Here is a 22,868-nt window from a genome sequence, read left to right on the forward strand (position 1 = left end):
ACCACTAAATTTAGCTTTACTTTATCTTCCCAGGATAGGAACGTATTCTGTTCCAAGTAGCTGATGCAGTTAGTGAACCTTATGATAGTACATGGCGTAAAAGGAACAGTGGATGGAAAGCAGAGGCAGATGTCTGTAAAAGTTATGAAGCCTGAAAAGAACATTTTGAGAACGTTTGAAATCAAAGGCAAGATTAGCATAAGAATGTCTATACTGAGCCTAACGATCTGGAACTTGTCCCGCTATGGTCTTGATCAGGGGTTAAGCAAGGTTGATTGATCACGCTTGTTATGATAATATCAGCCTTTTTTAGTTGAATTTTTGATCTTTTTATGGTCTTTTCTTAGAAGTTATGTTTGATGACTATCTGTACTACGTGGCCACCTATCTTAGCACTCTTACAAATTCCTCTTAATGGTTTTTTCTGACTGTATAAATTGACTACTGAAACAGTAAAGTTTTGCAGCAGCATAAGAACTCACTGAGTCTGTGTTGTCTGTCGCGCCGAATCCTTCCCTCCTGAGATCTTCCAAGGACCCTGAGTCGGAATTTGCCCTGACCTCCCGGGCCGGTCGGTGGCACCTTGGGGCCCTTGTAGAGATGGATACCTCAACCAAGGACAATGGATCGAGAAGACCTGAAAACCCTGCTCAGATGTAGCCAATAGGTTCTCTCTCTCTCTCTCTCTCACACACACACACACACATGCACACCACACTTATTCTTGAAGGTTAAGTAAGAGACTCCAGCAGGTAGGTTCCAAAAAGCTTCTTTTTATTTAAGCCTCTCTTCATTTAGCTTCTCTTACAGGCTTTTTTTTTTCTTTACACAATCACATACATACATATATACATACATACATACATACATACATTCATGCCTGCATACATACATACATACATATATACACATTCACATACTGGGTAGATAGGGCAAACTCCAGAGAGCGAGTTTCAATCCATCTTACATATATACAACTTGGTGGATGGAAGAAACTCCGAAGAGTAAGGTCCAAAACCACCATACCTACATACATTTTGGTGGATGGAATAAACTCCAAAGAGCCAGCACCGAGCCACCTTACCTACATATACATACATCATGATAGATAGAACAAACACAAAAGAGCAAGTTCCATCCCAACCTTACATACATACTTATACATACATCTTTGTGGATGAAACAAACTCCAAAATGTAAGGTCCAAACCACTCTATACAAATACACATCGGTGGATGGAAAAAGACCCAGAGTGCCGGTTCATATCACACTTTCCTCTTTTTCCACAGCTTATCTATCCCAGAAAGATCTTTCAAGCAGTACTAAACACAGAATGTGGTTACACCCTATTTTCTTTAAGTGAATGATTACAAAGAATATACCTCCAAAAAAAAAACACATATTCCGCAATACCTTCACATGACTAAATGTTTTATGTATTATGGATAAAAAACAAATATGAAAAACAAGTTATTGCCAAGACCCCATATACACTTGTAATTAATGAACTTGTGATCAATTAACAAGATGAGCAAGCAACATAACTTCTCAGCCACCATTTTTTACTGGTAAGCTGAAATTTGTGGTAATTAAGAAACCATTATATTAAAAAGTAATCTTACAACATTCTTAAAAGGATCACAAATCTAAACTTTTATACATATAAGACAATCAGCCACCTCTACATTAAATCTCAAAGGGATGTACATCTGCTCATTAACTTGTATTAAGTCATATCAAGAAGCTGAGGGCAAAACAAGTATAAGGAAACCAATTGCTGTCTCAGTTACAGGCACAGCTGGAGAGTGTCCAGTCAGCTAGTACTACCTTGGGTTTTTGTTTCTGCTCATGAAACTTAAAGAGTCCCCAGCTTTACTGTTAAGAGTGTACTTTTCTTAACTTCACATGGTTCTCTAAGATTTTTTTACATCAGACTCATTAGCAAAAACATCTTACCTAATCTGCAAGTTGATATGGAGAAGGGAGGTTAGCCCAGAAAATGGGTTGACATGGGCAGAAAAAATCAGGGTAGGGAGTGCAATTTGCCAGCCAAGAGAACCATACCAAGCTTTGGAAGGACGGAAGAATTTCTGAAAGAAAATTGGCAGCTAGGTCTGTTTTAATATTTTTAAATAGGTACCTCTGCCATTTAGTCCAGGCTTAAAACCTACATCTATGGAAATATAAACTTTAGAGAACACCATGATCTGCATAACATAATGATTGTCAAATGAGCCCACAAGGAAGAAAGGTAGCAAAGAAGATTATACTTTTTTCTTTTTTTTTTTCTTTCTTAATATCTTCTTTCTTTTCAATGAAGAAGGTTAGTTACCCAGGCTGGACTCAAATTTCTGCTCTTAACTTCTTCTCCGTCAGCCACTGTGCTTGGCTCAGAAGATTCCGTACCCTGAATCTTGCCAGCAACATTCTTGTGAAATAAATATTAGGTGTATCCCATTTTACAGAGCCCCACCCCCAAGGCACTGGTTGATTGGGCATCTCACATCCAGAAACATCTAAAATATGAAATGCTATGATACCTGAAACTTTTGATCTCAAGCATTCCAGAGATAAGATGGTTCTCCTCCTGCCTTGGGGGCTTTTTCCCACCAGCCCAGGAAAGCAGGAGCAGGAGAAGATTGGGTGTAAAGCTTGGAAGACCAGCAAGCATGACAGAGATTGGCCATTCTGGGAACCCCCACAAAGAGCAAGTTAAACTTTAATTTTAGAAAACAATGCTATATACTCCTTGGGATACTTCAAGGATAGGTGTGCATAATTGTTTAAAATTAGGCACATCTAAGATGCTTGATTTGCATTAAACAGCACACTCCTATCATATGAACAAAAACACAGTACCTAATTATCCTATAGGTGAAGGGAGGGGAGAGTTAGCTAGGAGTTGTGTCCAAGGGTATCCATCAAATGTGGTTGGTGGCATCTATATCTAAAGACATTCCTTATGAAGTCAGGCAGAGATCAGTAGGCTCTGGTGGGGAGAGGGACTCCTGCACCTTAATGTCCAGCTCAGAATGGCTATCCAGACTGGGAGGGCTGCAACCAGAAACAGCAGGGTACTTTCAACCAGAGAAGAGACATTCAGCCTTCAATTAGGGTGTAATTAAACAACTAAAAGTGGACATCTTTTGTTGGCAGAGCTCTTAGGCTTTTCATATTCAAACTCAGGGCCTCAAGAGCAACAAGTGTTCTGAACCAATCAATAAGCCTTTGGTCTAGAGTGAACAAGTTCATTTCCTACTATGCACATCAGTCAGGTCACAATCTCCTTTTACTTCACCTTCAGGGAGTCTGAAAATATCTTCTGGTCCCCAGAGACACCTGCACTCATGTGCACATACTTGCACACATACCCCTACAAACATACTTAATTAAAAATAAAATAAGCCTAAAAATAAATCTTTAAATATCAACATTCAGCCCTACAGAAGATACTACAAGGAAAACTGCAGCCCAAGGAGGAGAACTACACCGAGGAAAACACAAGAAATATATAACCCCACATTAGCAAAACCAAAGGAAAGGAAACACACGCAAAAAAACACACACATTACCACCACCAACATCAAAATAACAGGAAGTAACAAAAACTGGAAATTAGTATCTCTCAACATCAATGGCAGCAACTCCCTTGTGAAAAGACACAGGTTAAAAGGATGGACATAAAAAAAATTCCTTTCTTTCTGCTTCATAAAAGAAACACACCTCAGCACTAAAAATAGATATTACTTTTATTAATGATATGTTCCTAGCACTGAATAGTGGGCTTAGCACCTATGAGCGATGGATTGCTCAGCAACATGGCCTACCCAGCAGATAGCTTACAACTGTCTGTAACTCCAATCATGGGAGAAAAGACATTCTCTTCTGGCCTCCACTGATATCGTGCATGTACTTAGTATACACACTGGCAAAACTTATGCACCTAAATTACAATCAATTTTAATTTTTCAAGAAATGAGTACATATATGGGAAGAACATGTGTTTTACATTAGGGAATCACATGTGCATGTCTTTTCACCATTTTCATTGTCTTGTCCTCTATGAGGCCAGAAGAATACACCCAACACCCTTGGCTTAGAAACACAGGTAGTTCTGGCCATTTGATCAGAGTGCTAGGAATTAAACTGCGTTTACAAAGGGCTCCATAGTTTACAACTATATACCGTTTGTAGTTCCCACTATCTGCTTCAGACTGCAGGTTGAGGATGTGAGCTCCAAGCTTCCTAATTCAGCTACCATGTGTGACACTGCTGATGACCATTTCACAATGATCCCATATCCCTCTACAACCATAAAGCAAATTAAACACATTTGGAAGTGCCTTAAGAGATTGTGTTTTGTCACTGAAAAGGAAGTAATACACACCCATAAATTTTACAACTGGATGATTTATTTATTGCTGAGACTCATAGACAAAATTTGGGCAGAGTGCAGGGGATCTTATGAAGATACCAATCCAAGGGGTGGAAACCAAACCGCAAACCTCTGGACCTGCAGCCTATACTCTTACCCCCTGAACTGGACCTGCAACAGATCCTCTTAACCTCTGTGCCATAGTATTTTCTCTTTGCTGTTGCTCTTCTTTTAGGGCACATTCTCCCATGTCTCCGAGCCCTCTAGTGGTGACGGGAGGCAACTTCTTCACTGCTTCTCTCCAGGACTGTCTCAGGTTTCATTGGCAGCATTTCCTGGCGCCATGGCAGGGGCACCCTCTTTTCCTACACTCCCCCAGGCAGAGCACCACTGCGAGAGAGAAGCCAGAGGCTCAGCTACTGCCGGGCCAAGGGGCACAGGGCCTCGGGCACCCCATGGAGGGAAGAGAAGGGGCTAGAGAATTGCATGGCTGTTTCTGTTGTTGTTGTTTGCTTGTTTGTTTTGTTTTTTGTTTTTAATTTTTATTTTTGGAAATGTGGACATAGACCTTTGCCTTTAGCTCACGAAAAGGGATCTGACCCCAGGCAGTTGAGCAAACCTTCTGCCGTCCTCTCTCCATCACAGTGATGAAACTCCACCAGCAAAGCGACTCGGGGAGCAGAGGGTCTCTTTCCCCTACAGTTCTGCCCTGTCCGGTGGTGTCCAGGGAACTGTGAAGCAGCGGGGCAGACAGGGATGGTGGCCCTCAGGGAGAGCAGAGAGCCCGTGAGGGGGAGGCTTGGGCTGGGGAACTCCAGGAAGTGACCCTGCTTCCTCAGATAGAACTCTGAACCCTGGTTACCAGGTAACCAGAGGCAAGCAGCAGCAGAGGCCTGGAGAGACCAAAGCATCTGGAGAACATTGAGAGTTAAGCCCTTTCTCCTGCTTCCAGACCTCCAGAGGCTCAGGTTTCTGAGAAGACAGCCAGAGTGGTGGCCTGGGCCGCTGCTGGACACCTCAGGTGCACTCCCTGACAAGCTCCTGGCCTGTTCCTCCCTGGAAGACCAAGGTGAATGGGGCCTGCCTGCTGCAGGGGAGCTTTCTGCCTGCCCCCTCGCCCCTCCCCCAGACCCTATGATCAACAGTAATCCCAGCTTGGGTGAGTGTTCCCCTGAAGACACCCAGGAACACTCTTCATGTCCCCTTCCAGCTTCGGTGTACGGAAAGGGGTCCTTGTTGCCTCTCAGGGTTTGCACACTTCAAGCCTCCCTTCAGGCCTGATCCTTCCTCAGAGTGAGAGGGAGTCCCTCCATGCCCTTCTTCCCCCACTGCAAAAGGGAAAGAGAAGGCAGAAGGAAAGACCCCGCTCCAGGAAAATAAAGAATAGGGGAGGGGGGCGTTGAGGCAGAGGCCAGGCCTCTAAGAGCTCGGCCTCCGTGGTGAGGCTGCACCTGGCAGCCCATTTCCCCAGCCGCGGGTCTGACAGGCCTGGGAGAAACGCGAAGGCCAAGCCCTCTGTGGGTGGGGCGGGGGAGGGGCAGGCGCAGAGCGCTCCTCCATTGTCAAGCGCCGTCGCTATGGATACAGACGCTGAAGGGAAAACGCTGAGCTCGCCTGGTCCTGGTGGGCTGCGGCGGTGAGGGCGGTGATGGGAATCCGCTTCCTGGGCGCGGTGGCGGCGGTTGTGGCTCAGCTAGCAGACTACTTCATCGTGGTACGCTGAGACCGGAAGAAGCCAGGTAAGGGTGTGGGCGCCGCCTGAGCTCCGCTTCTGCCCCTGGGCTCCCCCTCCGCCCCCTCGGGCTCTGCCTCTACCCCCGAACTCTGCCTCCTTCGCCCCAAGCTCGGGCTCCGCCTCCGCCTCCGCCCCAAGCTCCGCCTCCTACACCGGGCTCCGCCTCCCTCCTTTCCCGGGCTCCACCCCCCGCCCCGGGATCCTCCTTCCACCCCAGGGCTCCATCCACGCCCCGTCCCGGGCTCTGCCTCTGCCGCAGGCTCCGCCCCCAGGTTCAGCCTCTGCCTCCCCAGGCGCCGCCTCCATCCCCCGGGCTCCGCCTCTGCCCTACCAGGCTCTGCTTCTGCCCACCGGGCTCTGCCTACACACCAGTCTCCTCTCTCCGCACCGGGCTCCTCTCCCCGCCCAGCTCCAGTTTCTGCCTCCATCTCCCGGGCTCCGCCTCCGCCCCCACTAGGCTCCGCCTCTGCTTCCTCGGGCTCCTCTCCCGTCCCCGCCCCGGGCTCCGCCTTCATCCCCGGGCTCCGCCTCTCTACGCCCCGGGCTATGTCTCCCGCCGCCCTCGGGCTCCGCCTCCGTTCCCTGGGCTCCTCTGCCGCCGCCTCCTCTGAGCTCCGCCTCAGCCCCCAGCAGCCATCCAGTGGGCTAGGTGGTGCTAGGCCTAGCATCGCAGCTGGGAGGCGGGAAGGAGAGAGGGTTGGGTCCCGAGGTGTAGGAGCGGCGGGTCCACAAGTATCAGCCATCCCAATGCAGCCAAGCTTGGCTGGCTGTGGGCTTGTGTGAGTCACCCGCTGGATGGCGGTCGCAGGGCAAGGTTTGGGCGGTGCAGCTGGGGGCTGGCGGGCTGGGCGGGTCGGGAGAGCCTGCCCGAGTTCTGCCAAGAGCTTCTGTGGAGGCTGCTGGTACCCGGGACCGTGCCCTCGGGCCGCTGGGGTTGGGAGGGCTCGAGCACAGTGTGTGGACTTCCTAGGATTACGCTTGTGCCCGGCATCCTGAGGAGGAGAGATGCTGGGGCCAGTCCTCCTGGAAAGAAAGTACAGAGAGTCGGGTGCTGCCTCCCGCCTGCCCTTGGGAGGGTGGGGTGGGGGAGTTTCGACATCCCAGTCGAACAAAAGCCAGGTACTTGGAAAGGCCACAGGATCCGTGCACATTTTTAGGAACATTGTTTCAGGATGTATGTGCCAGCATTCCAGAATGAAATGGCTCTTCTTAAGACAGCCAGCCAACCACTGCAGGTGGTCTCTCTCACTTAGCTTTCAAGTGATTTGATTGTTCTCTTTATTCATCAGATACTTCTTCATAAGGAACAGTTTGGCAGATACACTGCTGTTTATACTTTGATGGACTTGCACAACCAGGAGTATACAGGGTTCACACAGACTTATTTTCTTATTTTTATATCTTTGTGTTGTTATATATAGATAAACGAGATGTAATAACAAGATTACTGTAGAGCTGGGGAAACCTCATTCATTTCAGGTTAATTCTACCAGCCCTGCAGCCCCTTGTCTCCGGAGGTGCTTGGGCTGTATTTTGCTGATTGTTAGTCATTGGTAGCACTAGCGTACTAATGTTCTTCTCATCACTTATTATTATTTATTCATCCCTAAGAATTTGTTTAAGAGAAAGGATCCTTCACATTTTTTTCTCCCTACTACCTATTTGAGGTCACTTAAGAGAACTGCCTGCAGGTTGGTGAGATGGCTCAGCAGAAAAACACTCTTGCTGGCAATCCTGGAGACCTGAGTTTGATCCCTGAATTCATGAAAAGGTGGAAGGCAAGAATTGTCTTCTGACCTTCCTGTGTTCCCTAGTATGCATGTTTCACCTTCATCATGAACACACAAACACACACAGACTAAAAAGAAGACATTGAGCTGTATTTAGAGAATCTTCATGCTGCTCCATAATACCATGTCATTTCACTTTTTAGTTTCTTACAGACATAGTCTTACCCAGACTGACAGTGTAGAGAATCAGTTTTGTTTTTAATCTTTAGTTTTCAGTTACATTGTTTTTTTCCCCTAAAACAGTATTATTTAAGTTATTTTTTGACAGATTATCTCTACAAAGCCATGGCTATCCTGGGCTTCCCTATGTATATCAGATCAGGCTGGCCTTGAACCTACAGAGATCTGACTTCCTCTGCCTCCCAAGTACTGGTGTTAAAGAACATGCCCAGCTTCCCCCACAACAATTTTGAAACAATAACAAACTTGAAGATAGTTCCAAGTATGTACAGTTAATTGCTCTTTTACTTTGGACATTTTGAAAGGAAGCTGCTGACCTTATGCCCTGTCACTAAGAATGGTTTAGTATCAATTTTATACAAACAAGAATGTTGTCCTATGTAATGTCAGTACAGTTATCAAAATAGGAAATTTATGCCAACATAATATTCCATTTAATTTGGGTTTTGTTGACAATGTTATTGCTCACATAAATGTTGAAAGAAGTTGGTTCATTTAAGTGTTGCATTATTTCTTTATCTCTTTAGTCTCTTTCAATATGCAACAGTTCCCTCATCGTTTTCATGATCTTGTCACTTTTGCTGACTATGGGTCAGGTACACTTTTCTTCACTAATTTATACATTTGTTCATTTTATATCCCACTCACAACCTCATTCCTTCCTCTCTTCCCAGTCCCACCCTCCCAACCACTTCCCCTATAACTCCCCCAACCAACCCGCCCTGGCACATCAAGTTACATCAGTATTAAGTACCTCTTCTTTCACTGAGGCAAGACAAGGCAGCCCCGCTAGGAAAATGTGATCCAGAGGGAGGCAACAGAAATAGGAGCCCAAATCAAAGAGAGCCCCTGGTCTAGTTGTTAGGGGACTTACTTGAGGACATCCAGCCCATCATTTTCATATGTGGAGGGGTCCTAGGACTATTTCAGGCATGTTCTTTTGTTGGTGGTTCAGGGTCTATGAGACCCCATGTTCACAAGTGAGCTGACTATGTAGGTCTTCTTATGGTGTCCCACCCTTCCAGATCCATTAATCCTTCCTCTAACTCTTCCACAAGAATCCCTGAGTTCTGCCTAATTGTTTGGGTGTGGGGCTCTGCATCTGCTTTCATTATCTGCCTGATGAAGCCTCTCAGATGGCAGTTATGTTAGTCTTCTGTCTACAAGCATACCAGAGTATTATTAACAGTGCCAGAAGTTGGGTCTCTCCCATGGGTTGAGTCTCAAAATGTGCCAGTTATTGGTTGGCCATTTCCTCAATCTCTGTTTCATCTTTTATTCCTGCATATCTTGTAGGTGACAAATTTGGGTCAAGGGTTTTGTGAGTTGGTTGGTGTCCCCCTCCCTCCACTGGCTACAAGATGTGTCCACTTCAGTCTCAATATCCCTGCTGCTAGGCATCTCAGCCAGGCTCACACCCCCATATTTTCCCAGGTACCTCCAGAATTCCAGGTCTTCATCTTATCTCAGAGATGCTGCAACACCAATTTCCCTTCTCTCTTAGTCCTCTCACCCCCATCTGCACTTTTCCCACACCTGACTCTCTGTCTTGTTCCTCTCTTCACCCCCTCTACCACCCACTTCCTCTCTCCCTCCACTTCCCATGTCTGTCCCCTTCTTAGTGGGATTCAAGTATCCTCTCTTCTACCCTCCATGTTACTTAGTGTATTTAGGTCTGTGGATTATATCATGATTATCCTGTACTATATGGCTAATATCCCAGGTTAGTTATTTTTGTAGACTCTCTTTAAGCTCTCTGTGTTCTCATGGATCAATATTAAACTGGGACAAGGGTATCAAAAAAGTGTAACACACTGTGTCCTGTCAGGTGGTACATACCTTCACTTTGATTACTTGTAATCAGGGTTTTCCAGGCTTTTCTATTACACAATTAATACCCTGCACCCCCATGAGTACCTTGACACTCTGTGTCTTGGTCTTCATCAGAATGTTAATGCATTTGCCATACACTTACATCAATATGGATTTATGATTTCTGTGTCTTCTGCAGTGGACTGGACTGTTATTGTTTGTTTTAGTCTGCTGGGGCTAAGTGACAAATGATTAATAACAAAGGCTTTAGTTTTCACAGTTGTGAACTCTGGAAAGTCTAAAGTTAAATTATAAGGTCTACTTGGGGGCATGCTTGTCTACAGTCATGTTCTCACTTTAAACTCAGTGTTCTAAAGGGCCACATGATTTTATAGGATCTCTTCAATAAGGTTATGAACCTATTTATAAGGGCTTCACCACCCATACCTGAGTACCTCCCAAAGATCTCCTGCAGTTCTGTTACTTTGGGTTTCAGGACTTCAACATAGGAATTTTGGGAGGACATAGATATGCAGATCATTTTGATGTTTAAATTGTTTTGTCATTTGACCAATGAGAGCTTAAATATCCAGCTTCTCTGTCTTTTTTCTTTCCATTTTTATATTAATTTTTATTAATTACACTTTATTCACTGAATCCCTCTGTGCCCCCTCCCTCCTCCTCTCCCAATCCCATCCGCCCTCGTCCTTCTCCACACATGCGCCTCTCTAAGTCCACTGATAGGGGATGTCCTCCTCTCCCTCCCTCTGATCATTGACTATCAAGGCTCATCACCAATAGCTTCACTGTCTTCCTCTGTGGCCTGGTAATGTTGCTACCCCCTCAGGGGGAGGTGATCAAAGAGTAGGCCAATCAGTTCATGTCAGAGACAGTCCCTGTTCCCATTAAAATGGAACCCACTTGGACACTGAACTGCCATGGGCAACATCTGTGCAGGGTTCTAGTTTATCTCCATCAGTGGTCCTTGGTTGGAGTATCAGTCTCAGAAAAGACCCCTGTGCCCAGATTTTTTTGGTTCTGTTGCTCTCCTTGTAGAGCACCTGTCCTCTCCAGGTCATATTATTTCCTACTTTTTTCATGAAGTTCTTTGCACTCTGTCCAAAATTTGACTACAAGTCTCAGCATCTTCTCTGATACTCTGCAGGGTAGAGTCTTTCAGATTCCCTCTTTGGTAGGCTCATGTCCTATTCCCTGTTTTCTCCCTCTTCTGATGTCCACCATCTTTGCCTTTCTGAATGAGGATTCAGCATCTTAGCCAGAGTCCTCCTCGTTCATAAATTTCTTTAGTTGTCTAGACTTTAGTACATTTATCCTACATTTTATGTCTATTATCCACTTATGAGTAGTATATACCCTGTGTGTCTTTCTGCTTCTAGGATACCTCACTCAGGATGATCTTTTCCAGTTCCCACCATTTGCCTGCAATTTTCATGATTTCCTTGTTTTTGTTTTTGTTTCGTTTTGTTTTTTTGTTTTTTATTGCTGAGTAATATTCCATTATGTAGATGTACCACAATTTTTGTATCCATTCCTCAGTTGAGGGGGGCATCTGGGTTGTTTCCAACTTCTGACCATTATAAATAAAGCTGTTACAAACACGGTTGGACAAATGTCTTTGTTGTATACTTGAGCATCTTTTGGATATATGCTTAGGAGTGGAATCTTGAGGAAGCAGTATTCCTAATTGTCTTGCCAGATTGATTTCCAAAGTGATTGTACAAGTTTATATTCCCACCAGGAGTAGAGAAGGGTTCCTCTTTTGCAACATCCTCTTCAGCATGTTTTGTCCCTTGAGCTTTAGATCTTAGCTATTCTGATCGCTGTAAGGTGAAATCTCGCAGTTGTTTTGATTTGCATTTCCCTGATGACTAAGGGTGTTGAGCATTTCTTTAATTGTTTCTCTGTCATTCCTCTATTGAGAATTCTGTTTAGCTCTGTATCCCATTTTTTTAATTGATTACTTGAGTTGTTGCTGTTTAACTTCTTGAGTTTTCTATATATTCTTGATATTAGCCCTCTTGTCAGATATAGGGTTAGTGAACATTCCTTCCCAATCTGTAGACAGGGTTCTTTGCTTTACAGAAACTTTTCAGTTTCATGAGGTCCCATTTATTGTTGTTTAGAGCCTGTGTTGTTGGTGTTTTGTTACACCGCAAAGACACAGGACCTGAGAAAGAGATTTTCCTGGCACAGGCAAGAAGAGCATAAGAGTCGTTTCCAAAGCAATGGTTTTCGTTAACAAAGCAATCACCGGAATTTACTTAGGGCATATAGATAAGTTCAAATGTGGGTTCGCCTAATCAGAGCCATTCTAAATTAAGTCCTATTCTCAATGTGATAATAATGTAAAAATAAGAGATAAAAAGCACTCTTGGCTCAAAGTCATGCAGAAATAGATGTAAAAAATTTAAAATTATGGTCAGAAATGTCTCTGGAATGTTTACTTTTGACCACAAATTCTTATCTCAAAATGAAGTAAATGAGACCATGAAAGTAGATTGCTCAGGGAGCAATGCCATCTGGTAATAATGTCTTATCTATGAGGGGAATGTTACAATACTACAGTTCTCACTTACAGAAAGGACAGAGCACAATTTCAGAAAACTTCTAACATCCCTGTGTACACTATCCCTCAGGAAATAAATCTATACCTTGAAAGATAGTTTGCATTTTGAAATCATTTTGATACATGATATTCCCACATAGCCATGCCTGTTTTAGAAGTGTCCGTGGAGCTGGCCATGGTGGCACACACCTGTAATCCCATCACTCAAGGAGGAAGAGGCAAACAGATTTATGTGATTTTGAGGATGGCTGGGTCTACAAAGTGAGTCCAGAACAGCCAAAGCTACACAAGAAAATTGTGTCTCAAAAACATCCAACCAACCAACCAAACAAACAGAAAACACACTCTGTGGAACAATCTTGCCTCAGTCTGAGAGATTAGCCTGCACTGAATAATAGATTTTGGATGACAGGGATGCATTTCTGAGCCAAGCTATGACTTTTAAGTGGTCTATCCTTGAATCAAGGAATTAAAGTATAAAATAAGATGTACGAAGGAACCATTTTCCTTTTAATGAACAGCAATAAGTCTTCAAATTCTACAAATAATTTCTGTTATCTATAAATGGCTGCATTGCTTTGTTAACTTCATCATTTATAACCAGATACTAGACATATAAATATAGGGTAATCATACTAAAATCAAGAAAGAGGACCGTGGGTAAGATGCTCAGTCTCCATTCAGAAATAGAAACAGGATGGACAGCAGAAGAGGGAAAAAGCAGGGAACTGGACAGGAGCCTACCACAGAGGGCCCCTGAAAGACTCTATGCAGCAGGGTGTCAAAACAGATACTGAGACTCATAACCAACCTTTAGGCAGAGTGCAGGTAATCTTATGAAGGAAGGGGGAGATAGAAAGACCTGAGGGGACAGGAGCTCCACAAGGAGAGTAATAGAACCAAAAAATATGGGCACAGGGATTTTTGGAGACCCATATTCCAAAGCAGGACCACGAATGGAGATAATGTAGTACCCCTAACAGATTTAGCCCATTGCAGCTCAGTGTCCAAGAGGGTACCATAGTAATGGGAACAAGGACTGTCTCTGACATGAACTCAGTGCCTGGCTTTTTGATCACCTCTGACTGTGGGGGGAACCAGTCCACAGAGGAAGACAATGACGACAGTCCGGATGAGTCCTGATAGACTAGGTTCAGATGGAAGGAGAGAAGTACCTCCCCTATCAGTGGACTTGGGGAGGAGCATAGAAGAGGGAGAGGATAGGATTGGGAGGGGATGAGGAGGGGTCTATAGGAGGGATACAAAGTGAATAAACTGTAGTCAATAAAAATAAAACATATGTTATGGTGTATACATGCTAGTAAGAGTACAACTTACTACTATTTATTATCTACATCCCATATGTAAGTTCTTGACATGGAACACAATGAGTCTTTTGGCCAGTGACCACACTGGCCCTTATTTAGGCTGAAAAATTAGTTATTTATCTGCTGGTGTGTGAGTTTACATATACAGCAGCCCAACTATAGAAACAGTAGAAATATTTGTAGCAGTAATATGGACTACTCAGGGATTGAGCTCAAATCATCATGCTTAGCAATAACTAAATTTACCCACAGAGACAACTCTCTGATAATCACATGCAGTTTTGAGAAATTCTTAAGAACATGTCTTTACTCCTGAGAAAGAGCACATTTCAAAACAAGACAGGAGTGTATAATTTTCATTTGCAAGTAGCATTTATTATTCAAATAATTTCATTTTCTTCCATCCTCAGAAGACAATATATTCATAATCAGAATAGAAGACAATATTGTACTGATGTAATTTTTCAAGTATGTTTTATGAGTCTCAATGAGCTTAGTGGGGAGTGTTTGTGGTATGCAAAAGAGACAACATAATCTTGAAGATCATATAAACATGACCAAAATAGACCCCATAGAGTATCACACACTCTTCATATATCTGTCATAGCCTAAGAATGAATAGTCTATTACACACACAACATGCCTTTTTGAAATAAATCTTGTTGCTGTTACATTAACTATCACTTCTAGATAAATCTCTAAGAAGGCAATACTTCAAGATGATGTGTCATGTAGTAAATATGGGAGCATGAAACTTCAAACAATATATACATACATATGTACACACATATTATTAAGCATTGATTAAATATTGATATCCAAGCAGGGCTTAAAAACAAACATCTTAAATGAATTTGGAAAACATAAAAAGTCCAAGTTCTCATAGACCCTTCCTTGAAAACTGTGATCTCACACTGCCTGATATAAATAAGCAATGGGCCACATACAGGATTCGGATTCCATTCTATACATTGTAGCAGAAAAATACCTATAACCAAGTGGAAATGCATTAGAACATGAACAGCCACCCCAGAAGGAATATCAGAACAACCTAATAAACTTCTGTGCATGGATTTGCTACACATACAGCAAATTCAATACCTACTCCAATGTTTCAAAATTCAGACCACAACCACAATGGGTGATCTCCTCCATTACAATGAAGTGAACATGGTAAATAATTACTTCCTCCGAGGCTATGATAAAAAGAGTTTCAAAATAGTTTCTTTTCTTGGAAATGAATACATTTATTATGTCCAAAGTAATACACTGTTTTGCATAAATAAGATTGCTCTCTTCTATGAATTCTTTTCTACTTCCTGACATCAAGATGATACATTAAGATTTAAGATATTTACAGTACTAGATACATGGCTTTGCAGTTAAGACAAGTTAATTCCCAGGACCTAGGTCAGGTTTTTGATACTTTATAACTTCATATGATTCCTGGTATGAGAAAATCTGTCAGTCTAGTCTAAAAGGAAACTAGAATGGACAGGCACATAAACACACAAAGACAAAATATTATCACATAAGGGAAATTAAAACAAATTCTTAAATATATGTTTATTCATGAAGGTTTTACTTGTATAATCATTCATTACTGAACTCAGGTGTTCAGGCAACTACAGGCTTATCTACAAATGTTTTCTTCATCATGAATTTTTTCATGTAACAGAAATCATACACATAGGTTTGAAGTCAGAGAAATGAATCCTCTGTTGGTGGTATCATTTGGGAAATTTTAAGAAATGTATCCCTGCTGGAGAAAGTATGTTACTTGGGGTGGGCTTCATAGTTTTCAGGTGTATACCATCTGTAGTCCCCACTTTCTGCTTCATGCTCCAGGTGGTGGTTGTGAACTCCAAGCTTCCTACTTTAGCTGCCACTATGATACTTGTCTTGCCCAATTTATGGTGATCCCATATCCTCTCAGGTCATAAGGCAAAGTAAAAACATTTGCAAGTTGTCTTGGACATTGTGTTTGGTCACAGAAAATGCACTAATATGCACACATAAACTTCACAACTGGATGATTTATTTCATCTAATTGAAGTGAACTGTGAAATAAAAATGGATTATCTTATTGTTTCAATCCATATGCCTTTGCTCCATGAGATTTCAATTGGAAACAAAATAAGGATGGATGTCACAAACACATGCATACATCGTTGACACTTGTTAGAATTTTCCTCCAAAATAATCTAGTGTAATTGAATCCAAGTTGGTGGGTCAAAGACCTTAACAAATCTTTTATTTTAATAGATGTTCTACAGAATGAGTTCTTTTAGGTTCTCAAAGGCTACTGTGATATGCAAAGGCTTTAAGATGTAGCCCACAGAGTAAAGCTTTTACTCTTATATAATGGTAGCATAAAGCAGAAAACCTTATCATACTGACTACATTTGTTGTGTTTCTCTGCAGCATGACTTTTTCTCATGATTTCAAGGAAAACCCTATGAAAAGGATTTACCACATTGCTTATTCAGAGGGTTTCCCTGCAGTGTGTTTTCTTTTATATATTTGGAGATAACTGTATTAATAAGAGGCTTTATCACATTGAAGACATGTATAAGGTTTCTCTCTACTATCTGACCATTTGTACACTTGAAGATGACTTTGATATGCAAAACATGTAAAAGCAAATTATATGTAGGAACATGGAAAAGCAAGGTGTCCTAAGTATTTCCTTTTAGTTACCAGCCTTCATTGATTTATAGGGTGAACATAAGTTTAAGTTCATAGTCCCTAGGAAAGCTGTAGTCTTCCCAATAGCTGACTGGGTTTAATCACTTAACTTTTTTTGCCCAAAACATGACCGTTCCATATCATGATTCCTGGTCCCCTAACATAATGACTGACCCAAATCACAGATTATCTTTCCTAAAACATAATACCTTTTCCTAACCACAAAAGAACAAACGGATATGATTATTTTGACTGTAAAACCTACCATTTTGCATCAGGTGACTTCCTCAATGATGTAAACAAATCCCATATCCCTAAACCATGACTGATGGAAATAATTCAGTTGTAAAACAGTAAAGATGTTCATGGTTTTCAAGCTCAGAATCGTTGTAACTTTCTGGCTCATTGGATGGGTAGACATCACAGTTCAACATTATGTGTCCCTAATCAAACTGGATGACAATAATTTTTTTTTCATCTGTATTGACCTGTTTGAGTTGTATTGGATTCAGTAGACAAAAGAACCCAAAAGCATTACCATATTGATTATATTCTCAGATTTTTCTCTCCTTTTTGAAACTTTTATGATTATGTAGAATATCGATATGTTCAAAGGTCTCCCATTTTAACACATTCATAAAATTTCTCTCTGTATGTATTCTTTCATGATAACGAAGATTATATAAATGTGGAGTAGCTTCACCATGTAAATACACTCATAGTCTTTTGTTCCAGTATGAATTCTTTCATGACATTAAAGATGATTTTGAACAGCACGTTTTTATTAGGAGATGACAGTTATGTGAAAAGGCTTTACCACATAGGTTACATTAATAAGGTTTCTCTCAAGTGTGAGCTCTTTTATGTATTAGGAGATGACTTACATACAAAGGCTTTCACACATTGATTACATCCATAAGAGTTCTCTCCAGTGTTAGTTCTTTTTTGTATTAGGAGACTACTGTTACATGTAATGGCTTCACCAACTTAGTTACATTCATAAGGTTTCTCTCTAGTATGCCTTTTTTATGTCATAGGAGATTACTATTATGTCAAAATGCTTTATCACATTGGTTACATTCATAAAGTTTCTATCTGGTATGCTTCTCCTATGTACATAGAGATTATTATGGCATGCAAACTTTTTCACACATTGGTTCTATTCATAGGGTTTCACTCCAATAAGTGTTCTTCTTCAAGATAAGTCTTACATGAAAAGACTTCATGACATTAGCTATATTCATAAGGATCTTCTGCCACATAGATTTTTATGTCTTGGGAGAACACTGTTCTCTGCAAAGGCTTTACCACACTGGTTACATTCAAAAGGTTTCTCTCCAGGTTGAGTTCTTTTATTTACTAGGAGTTGACTGTTCTGTGAAAAGGCTTTACCACATTGGTTACATTCATAAGGATTCTCTCCAGTGTGAGTTCTTTTATGTATTAGGAGATGACTGCTCTGTGCGAAGGCTTTACCACATTGGTTACACTCATAAGGTTTCTCTCCAGTGTGAGTTCTTTTATGTATTAGGAGATGACTGCTCTGTGCGAAGGCTTTACCACATTGGTTACATTCATAAGGTTTCTCTCCAGTGTGAGTTCTTTTATGTATTAGGAGACTACTGTTACATGCAAAGGCTTTACCACAATGGATACATTCATAAGGTTTTTCTCCAGTGTGAGATGTTTTATGTTTTTGGAGACTACTGTTACATGCAAAGGCTTTACCACAATGGTTACATTTGTAAGACTTCTCTCCAGTGTGAGTTTTTTTATGTCTTAGAAGATCATTGTTAGATGCAAAGGCTTTACCACATTGGTTACATTCATAAGGTTTCTCTCCAGTGTGAGATGTTTTATGTTTTTGGAGATGACTGTTCTGTGCGAAGGCTTTACCACATTGGTTACATTGATAAGGTTTCTCTCCAGTGTGAGTTCTTTTATGTCTTAGAAGATCACTGTTAGATGCAAAGGCTTTACCACATTGGTTACATTCATAAGGTTTCTCTCCAGTGTGAGTTCTTTTATGTCTTACAAGATCACTGTTAGATGCAAAGGCTTTACCACACTGATTACATTCATAAGGTTTCTCTCCAGTGTGAGTTCTTTTATGTACTAGGAGCTTACTGTTCTTTGCAAAGGCTTTCCCACATTGGTTACATTCATAAGGTTTCTCACAAGTGTGAGTTCTTTTATGTCGCAGGAGCTTACTGTGAAATGCAAAGGCTTTACGACATTGGTTACATTCATAATGTTTCTCTCCAGTGTGAATTCTTTTATGTATTAGGAGATGGCTGTTACGTACAAAGGCTTTACCACATTGGTTACATTCATAAGGTTTTTCTTCAGTGTGAGTTGCTCCTTTATGTCTTTGGAGACCACTGTTAGATGCATAGGCTTTACCACATCGGTTACATTCATTAGGTTTCTCTCCTATATGTATACTTTTATGACTTAGGATCTGACTTTTATGTGCAAAGGCATTACCATATTGGCGACATTCATAGTGATCCACACCAGTATGCATACTTTTACATGTGTGGGGACTACTGTGATGTGCAAAGCCTTCATCTTGAGTATCTTCAGGGAGTTTGTCTGCACAATGATTGTTTTCATACCTGCAAATATAATTGGCACATATGACATCTTTTCTACATTCATTACACTAATGGATGTTTTTGCCACATGACTTAATCTTGCAGTTTGAATTAAAGGTAAAGAAGAATTACATTTTGAGTTTTCATCATTATTTTTATATTCACGGTGTTCTCCTCTACTAGTTGTTTTGCTGAGCCAGCAATCAGCTAAATAGTGATGAAATCATAGTATTGTTAGTTCTATGGCTGATCACCTGTCGTATATTTTGTAAACCTTTGTCCTTCCTTACTTATCTATTGGAAATAATAATGAGCTAACAAGTGATAGCAGGGCGCAAAATGGAGGACAGAACTTCTGAGTGAGAGAGGTTTGCTGCGAAGGAGAAAGCAAATGACACACCATTCACCAGCATGACAGTGAGGTTAACAGATGGACATGACCATGAACAAAGAAGTAGAGCTGGCCATGCATCTGGACACTGTGCTAGGTTTGTTTTAGGGAAAAAAGGTTCAGAATCTTCCCAGTAAATTGCCTAAGCTTTAAAAAGCCTGAGCATCATTATTTGTACTGCTGGAAGCTCTAAATATTCCATATAAACATAATAGGTATCAATTTTTAAACATCTACTCAAAATGGGGACTACTATACCTTTTAGTTGTTCTGGGTGGTACATTGTTTCTTTCAATATACACATATTAAAATGACTTGTACTCATTGTGATATATGATATAACTATTAAAAGAATAATAATAAATGACATGGTTCTATGATGCATTCACACATTTGATTTTTGTTCATCACAGACATGTGCTATAGGGATTATGATTTTTCTACAACAGCATTCTTGACTCTAAAAAAACTGCCCTTCTCACAAAACTTAACAACATTACTACAATTATATGAGTAAACCCATGTTTGGATATACTTTCATCACCTATTTACTGTGAATACATTTGGCAATACCTGAGCTGTAGGAGACTAAACAAATTCCAGTTTTACCTCATAGCGCTAATGAGGAAATAATTTATATATTGATCTTGCATAAGTATGATTTCCTTGCACTCTTTCTTAGAGGAGTGCCTTGTAAATATACATCAAATACCTAACATGGAGGTATGTGGTTTAGTAACATGATAGTCATCATCAATAAATACACTTAAAGGAGTTTATTTACACTGTCCCTTCTCTTTCAAAATTTCAGAACATATTAAAATTTTCTCAGAACCATATTCATATCAGATTACAATGAAAATTACCTTGTGTGTCTTCTAGAACTTTGACAATGCTCTTCTATATTATGACTTTCCCAATTGTAGCCTAAAATACAGTAACAGAAAATGTATGATTTATTATTGGAAATAAGACAAAATTTAAGTCGTGTTCTATGGTCAAAGAACCATTCACCTCATTCTTCCTCATCCTCAAGAGAAATTGTGGAAGCACTTCCATAATGAATGAAGTGTTTTCCCCATATTTTAAAAAGTAAAGAAAATTCACTGTCCTACCTATAGCAGTGAGGTTCCTGTAGGTCTCCAGCATTACATCTTTGTAGAGATTCCTCTGGGAAGGATCCAGCAAAGCCCACTCTTCTCCAGTGAAGTTCACATGCACATCATTGTAGGTCAATATACTCTAAAATATCCACACACATGTACAACAGAAAGCATGATACTTGGAATACTGGCGATGTATCCTTCATTTACAATATTTTCAATTTATTCTGATGGTTCTTCTACTTATTTTCTGACACACAAGTTGTAATGTAATCACCAACTCTTTTTAGAAGTAAACTTAATAGTGAGGTTCACCTCTCTAATTTCTGCATCCTTTTAGTAGGATATAGCCTTGCAAAAGAAATGTCAATTAATAGGTAAAGAGAGAGAGAGAGAGAGAGAGAGAAAACAGATCTGCAGTACTGAGCCCACATGAAAGAAATAGTATAAATGATTCCTGACTCTTATAAGAATGGGCAGGCTGGGTGTATTATCTGATTAATTTAATTCCAAAAAATCACTCAAGAAACAGTGGCTGGTGTATTTCACAGAGCTGGATGGTAGACAGCTCTTTACAGTAAGTTCCAGGACACTCAGGGGTACATAATACGATCCTGAATAATATGCAAAAATTAATCAAACAAACAAGATAAAAAACTTAAAGATCTTTCTCAAGTTTCTACAAAGAGTTATATATTCATTTGAGTCTGCATAAATATCTAGAAACCTGAAGTGCCTTATTTTAAACTGTAATATTAATGTGATCATTTTTAAAATGAAATGTATGTTTGAACAATTACAAAAGGAGAGTGAAAACTTTAGCAATTTAAATATTGATCATAAATAGGCAACATGGGGGATGGAGGTATGACTCAGTGGTTAAGAACATTGTTCTTCCAGAAGACCTGGATTAAATTCTCAGCACCCACATGACAGGTAATAGCTGTCTGTAACACAAATATATTCAATTAAATACTCACAAAACAAATCTAAGCACACATCAAAGATATACATGATGAACAAATTGGCTTTATCTCAGGGATACAGGGATGGTTCAAAATATGAAAACCCATCAATGTAATCAACCATATAAACAAACTGAAAGACCAAGATCACATTATCATCTCATTAGATGAGAAAAAGCCTTTGACAAAATCCAACACTCCTTCATGTTAAAAGACTTGGGAAAATCAGTAATACAAGGAATAAGGCACATACTTAGCATAATAAAAGCAGAAAAAAGCAAGCTGATAGCCAACATCAAATCATTTGGAGAGAAACTTAAAGAAATTCCATTCATATGAGGTACAGGACAAGGATGCCTCTCCTCTCCATATCTCTTCAATGTACTCCTTAAGTCCTAGCTAAAGCAATAAGACAACTAAAGATTATCAAGGAGATACAAATTGGAAAGGAAGAATTCAAAGTATCACTATTCATGGATGATTTAGTAGTATACCTAGGTGACCCAAGAAATTTTACCAGAGAATTCCTACAGTTGATATACAATTTCCACAAAATGGCTGGGAACACAACTAACTAAAATTTTCATTAGTCCTTCTGTATAAAAATTAAAAATTAGCTGAGAATGAAATTTGGAAAAAAATACCCTAAACAGTAGCTACAAACAACATGAAGTGAAAGACCTCTATGACTAGAATTTGAAGTCTTTAAAGAAAGAAACTGAAGAAAATATCAAAAGATGGAAAGATCTCCCAAACTCATGAATATAAAGGATCAACATAGTAAAACAGCATTCTTTTTTAAATTTTTTATTGATTACACTTTATTCACTTTGTATCCCCCCTGTAGCAGACTTCCTACTCCCCTGCAAAATGTTCCCTTTATCCCCCTTCTCTAAAACAGCATTCTTACAAATACAGTCTACAGGTTCAATGCATTTCCCAACAACATTCCAACATAATTCTTTATAGACCTTGAAAGAGCAAAGATTAACTTCAAATGGAAAAATAAAATACCCTTGATAGCATTACAATCCTGTACAATTGGAATAAGACACAGAAATAAAACCACACTCTGACTTGAACTTTACTTTCAACAAAGAAGGACAATCATACAATGGAAAAAAGACAGCATCTTCAACAAATGGTGGGAGTCTAACTAGATGTCTGCATGTAGAAAATGAAAAGAGACACTTTTTTATCACCCTGCAAAAACTCAATTCTAAGGGGTTCAAAGACCTTCACATAAAACCAGACACTCTAAAATATTTAGAAGACAAGGTGGAGAAAATTCTGGAACTCATTAACACAGGAAACCAA

At 40.5% G+C, this 22,868-nt stretch overlaps 1 protein-coding gene across 1 annotated transcript; it reads right to left on the reverse strand.

Moving 5' to 3' along the window:
• Positions 1 to 17,735: 17,735 nt before the first annotated feature.
• On the reverse strand, positions 17,736 to 20,716 carry LOC132651330 (zinc finger protein 431-like; the record flags this gene model as incomplete). The annotated part of the gene is made up of 3 exons (XM_060376553.1): positions 17,736 to 19,113; positions 20,350 to 20,410; positions 20,599 to 20,716. Coding segments are annotated over 3 exons (1,557 nt in total), but the record flags the coding sequence as incomplete, so codon positions are not given.
• Between the last annotated feature and the right edge of the window lie 2,152 nt (positions 20,717 to 22,868).

Source organism: Meriones unguiculatus (assembly GCF_030254825.1).
Source record: "Meriones unguiculatus strain TT.TT164.6M chromosome 13 unlocalized genomic scaffold, Bangor_MerUng_6.1 Chr13_unordered_Scaffold_47, whole genome shotgun sequence".
In the NCBI taxonomy this organism is placed as follows: Eukaryota; Metazoa; Chordata; class Mammalia; order Rodentia; family Muridae; genus Meriones; species Meriones unguiculatus.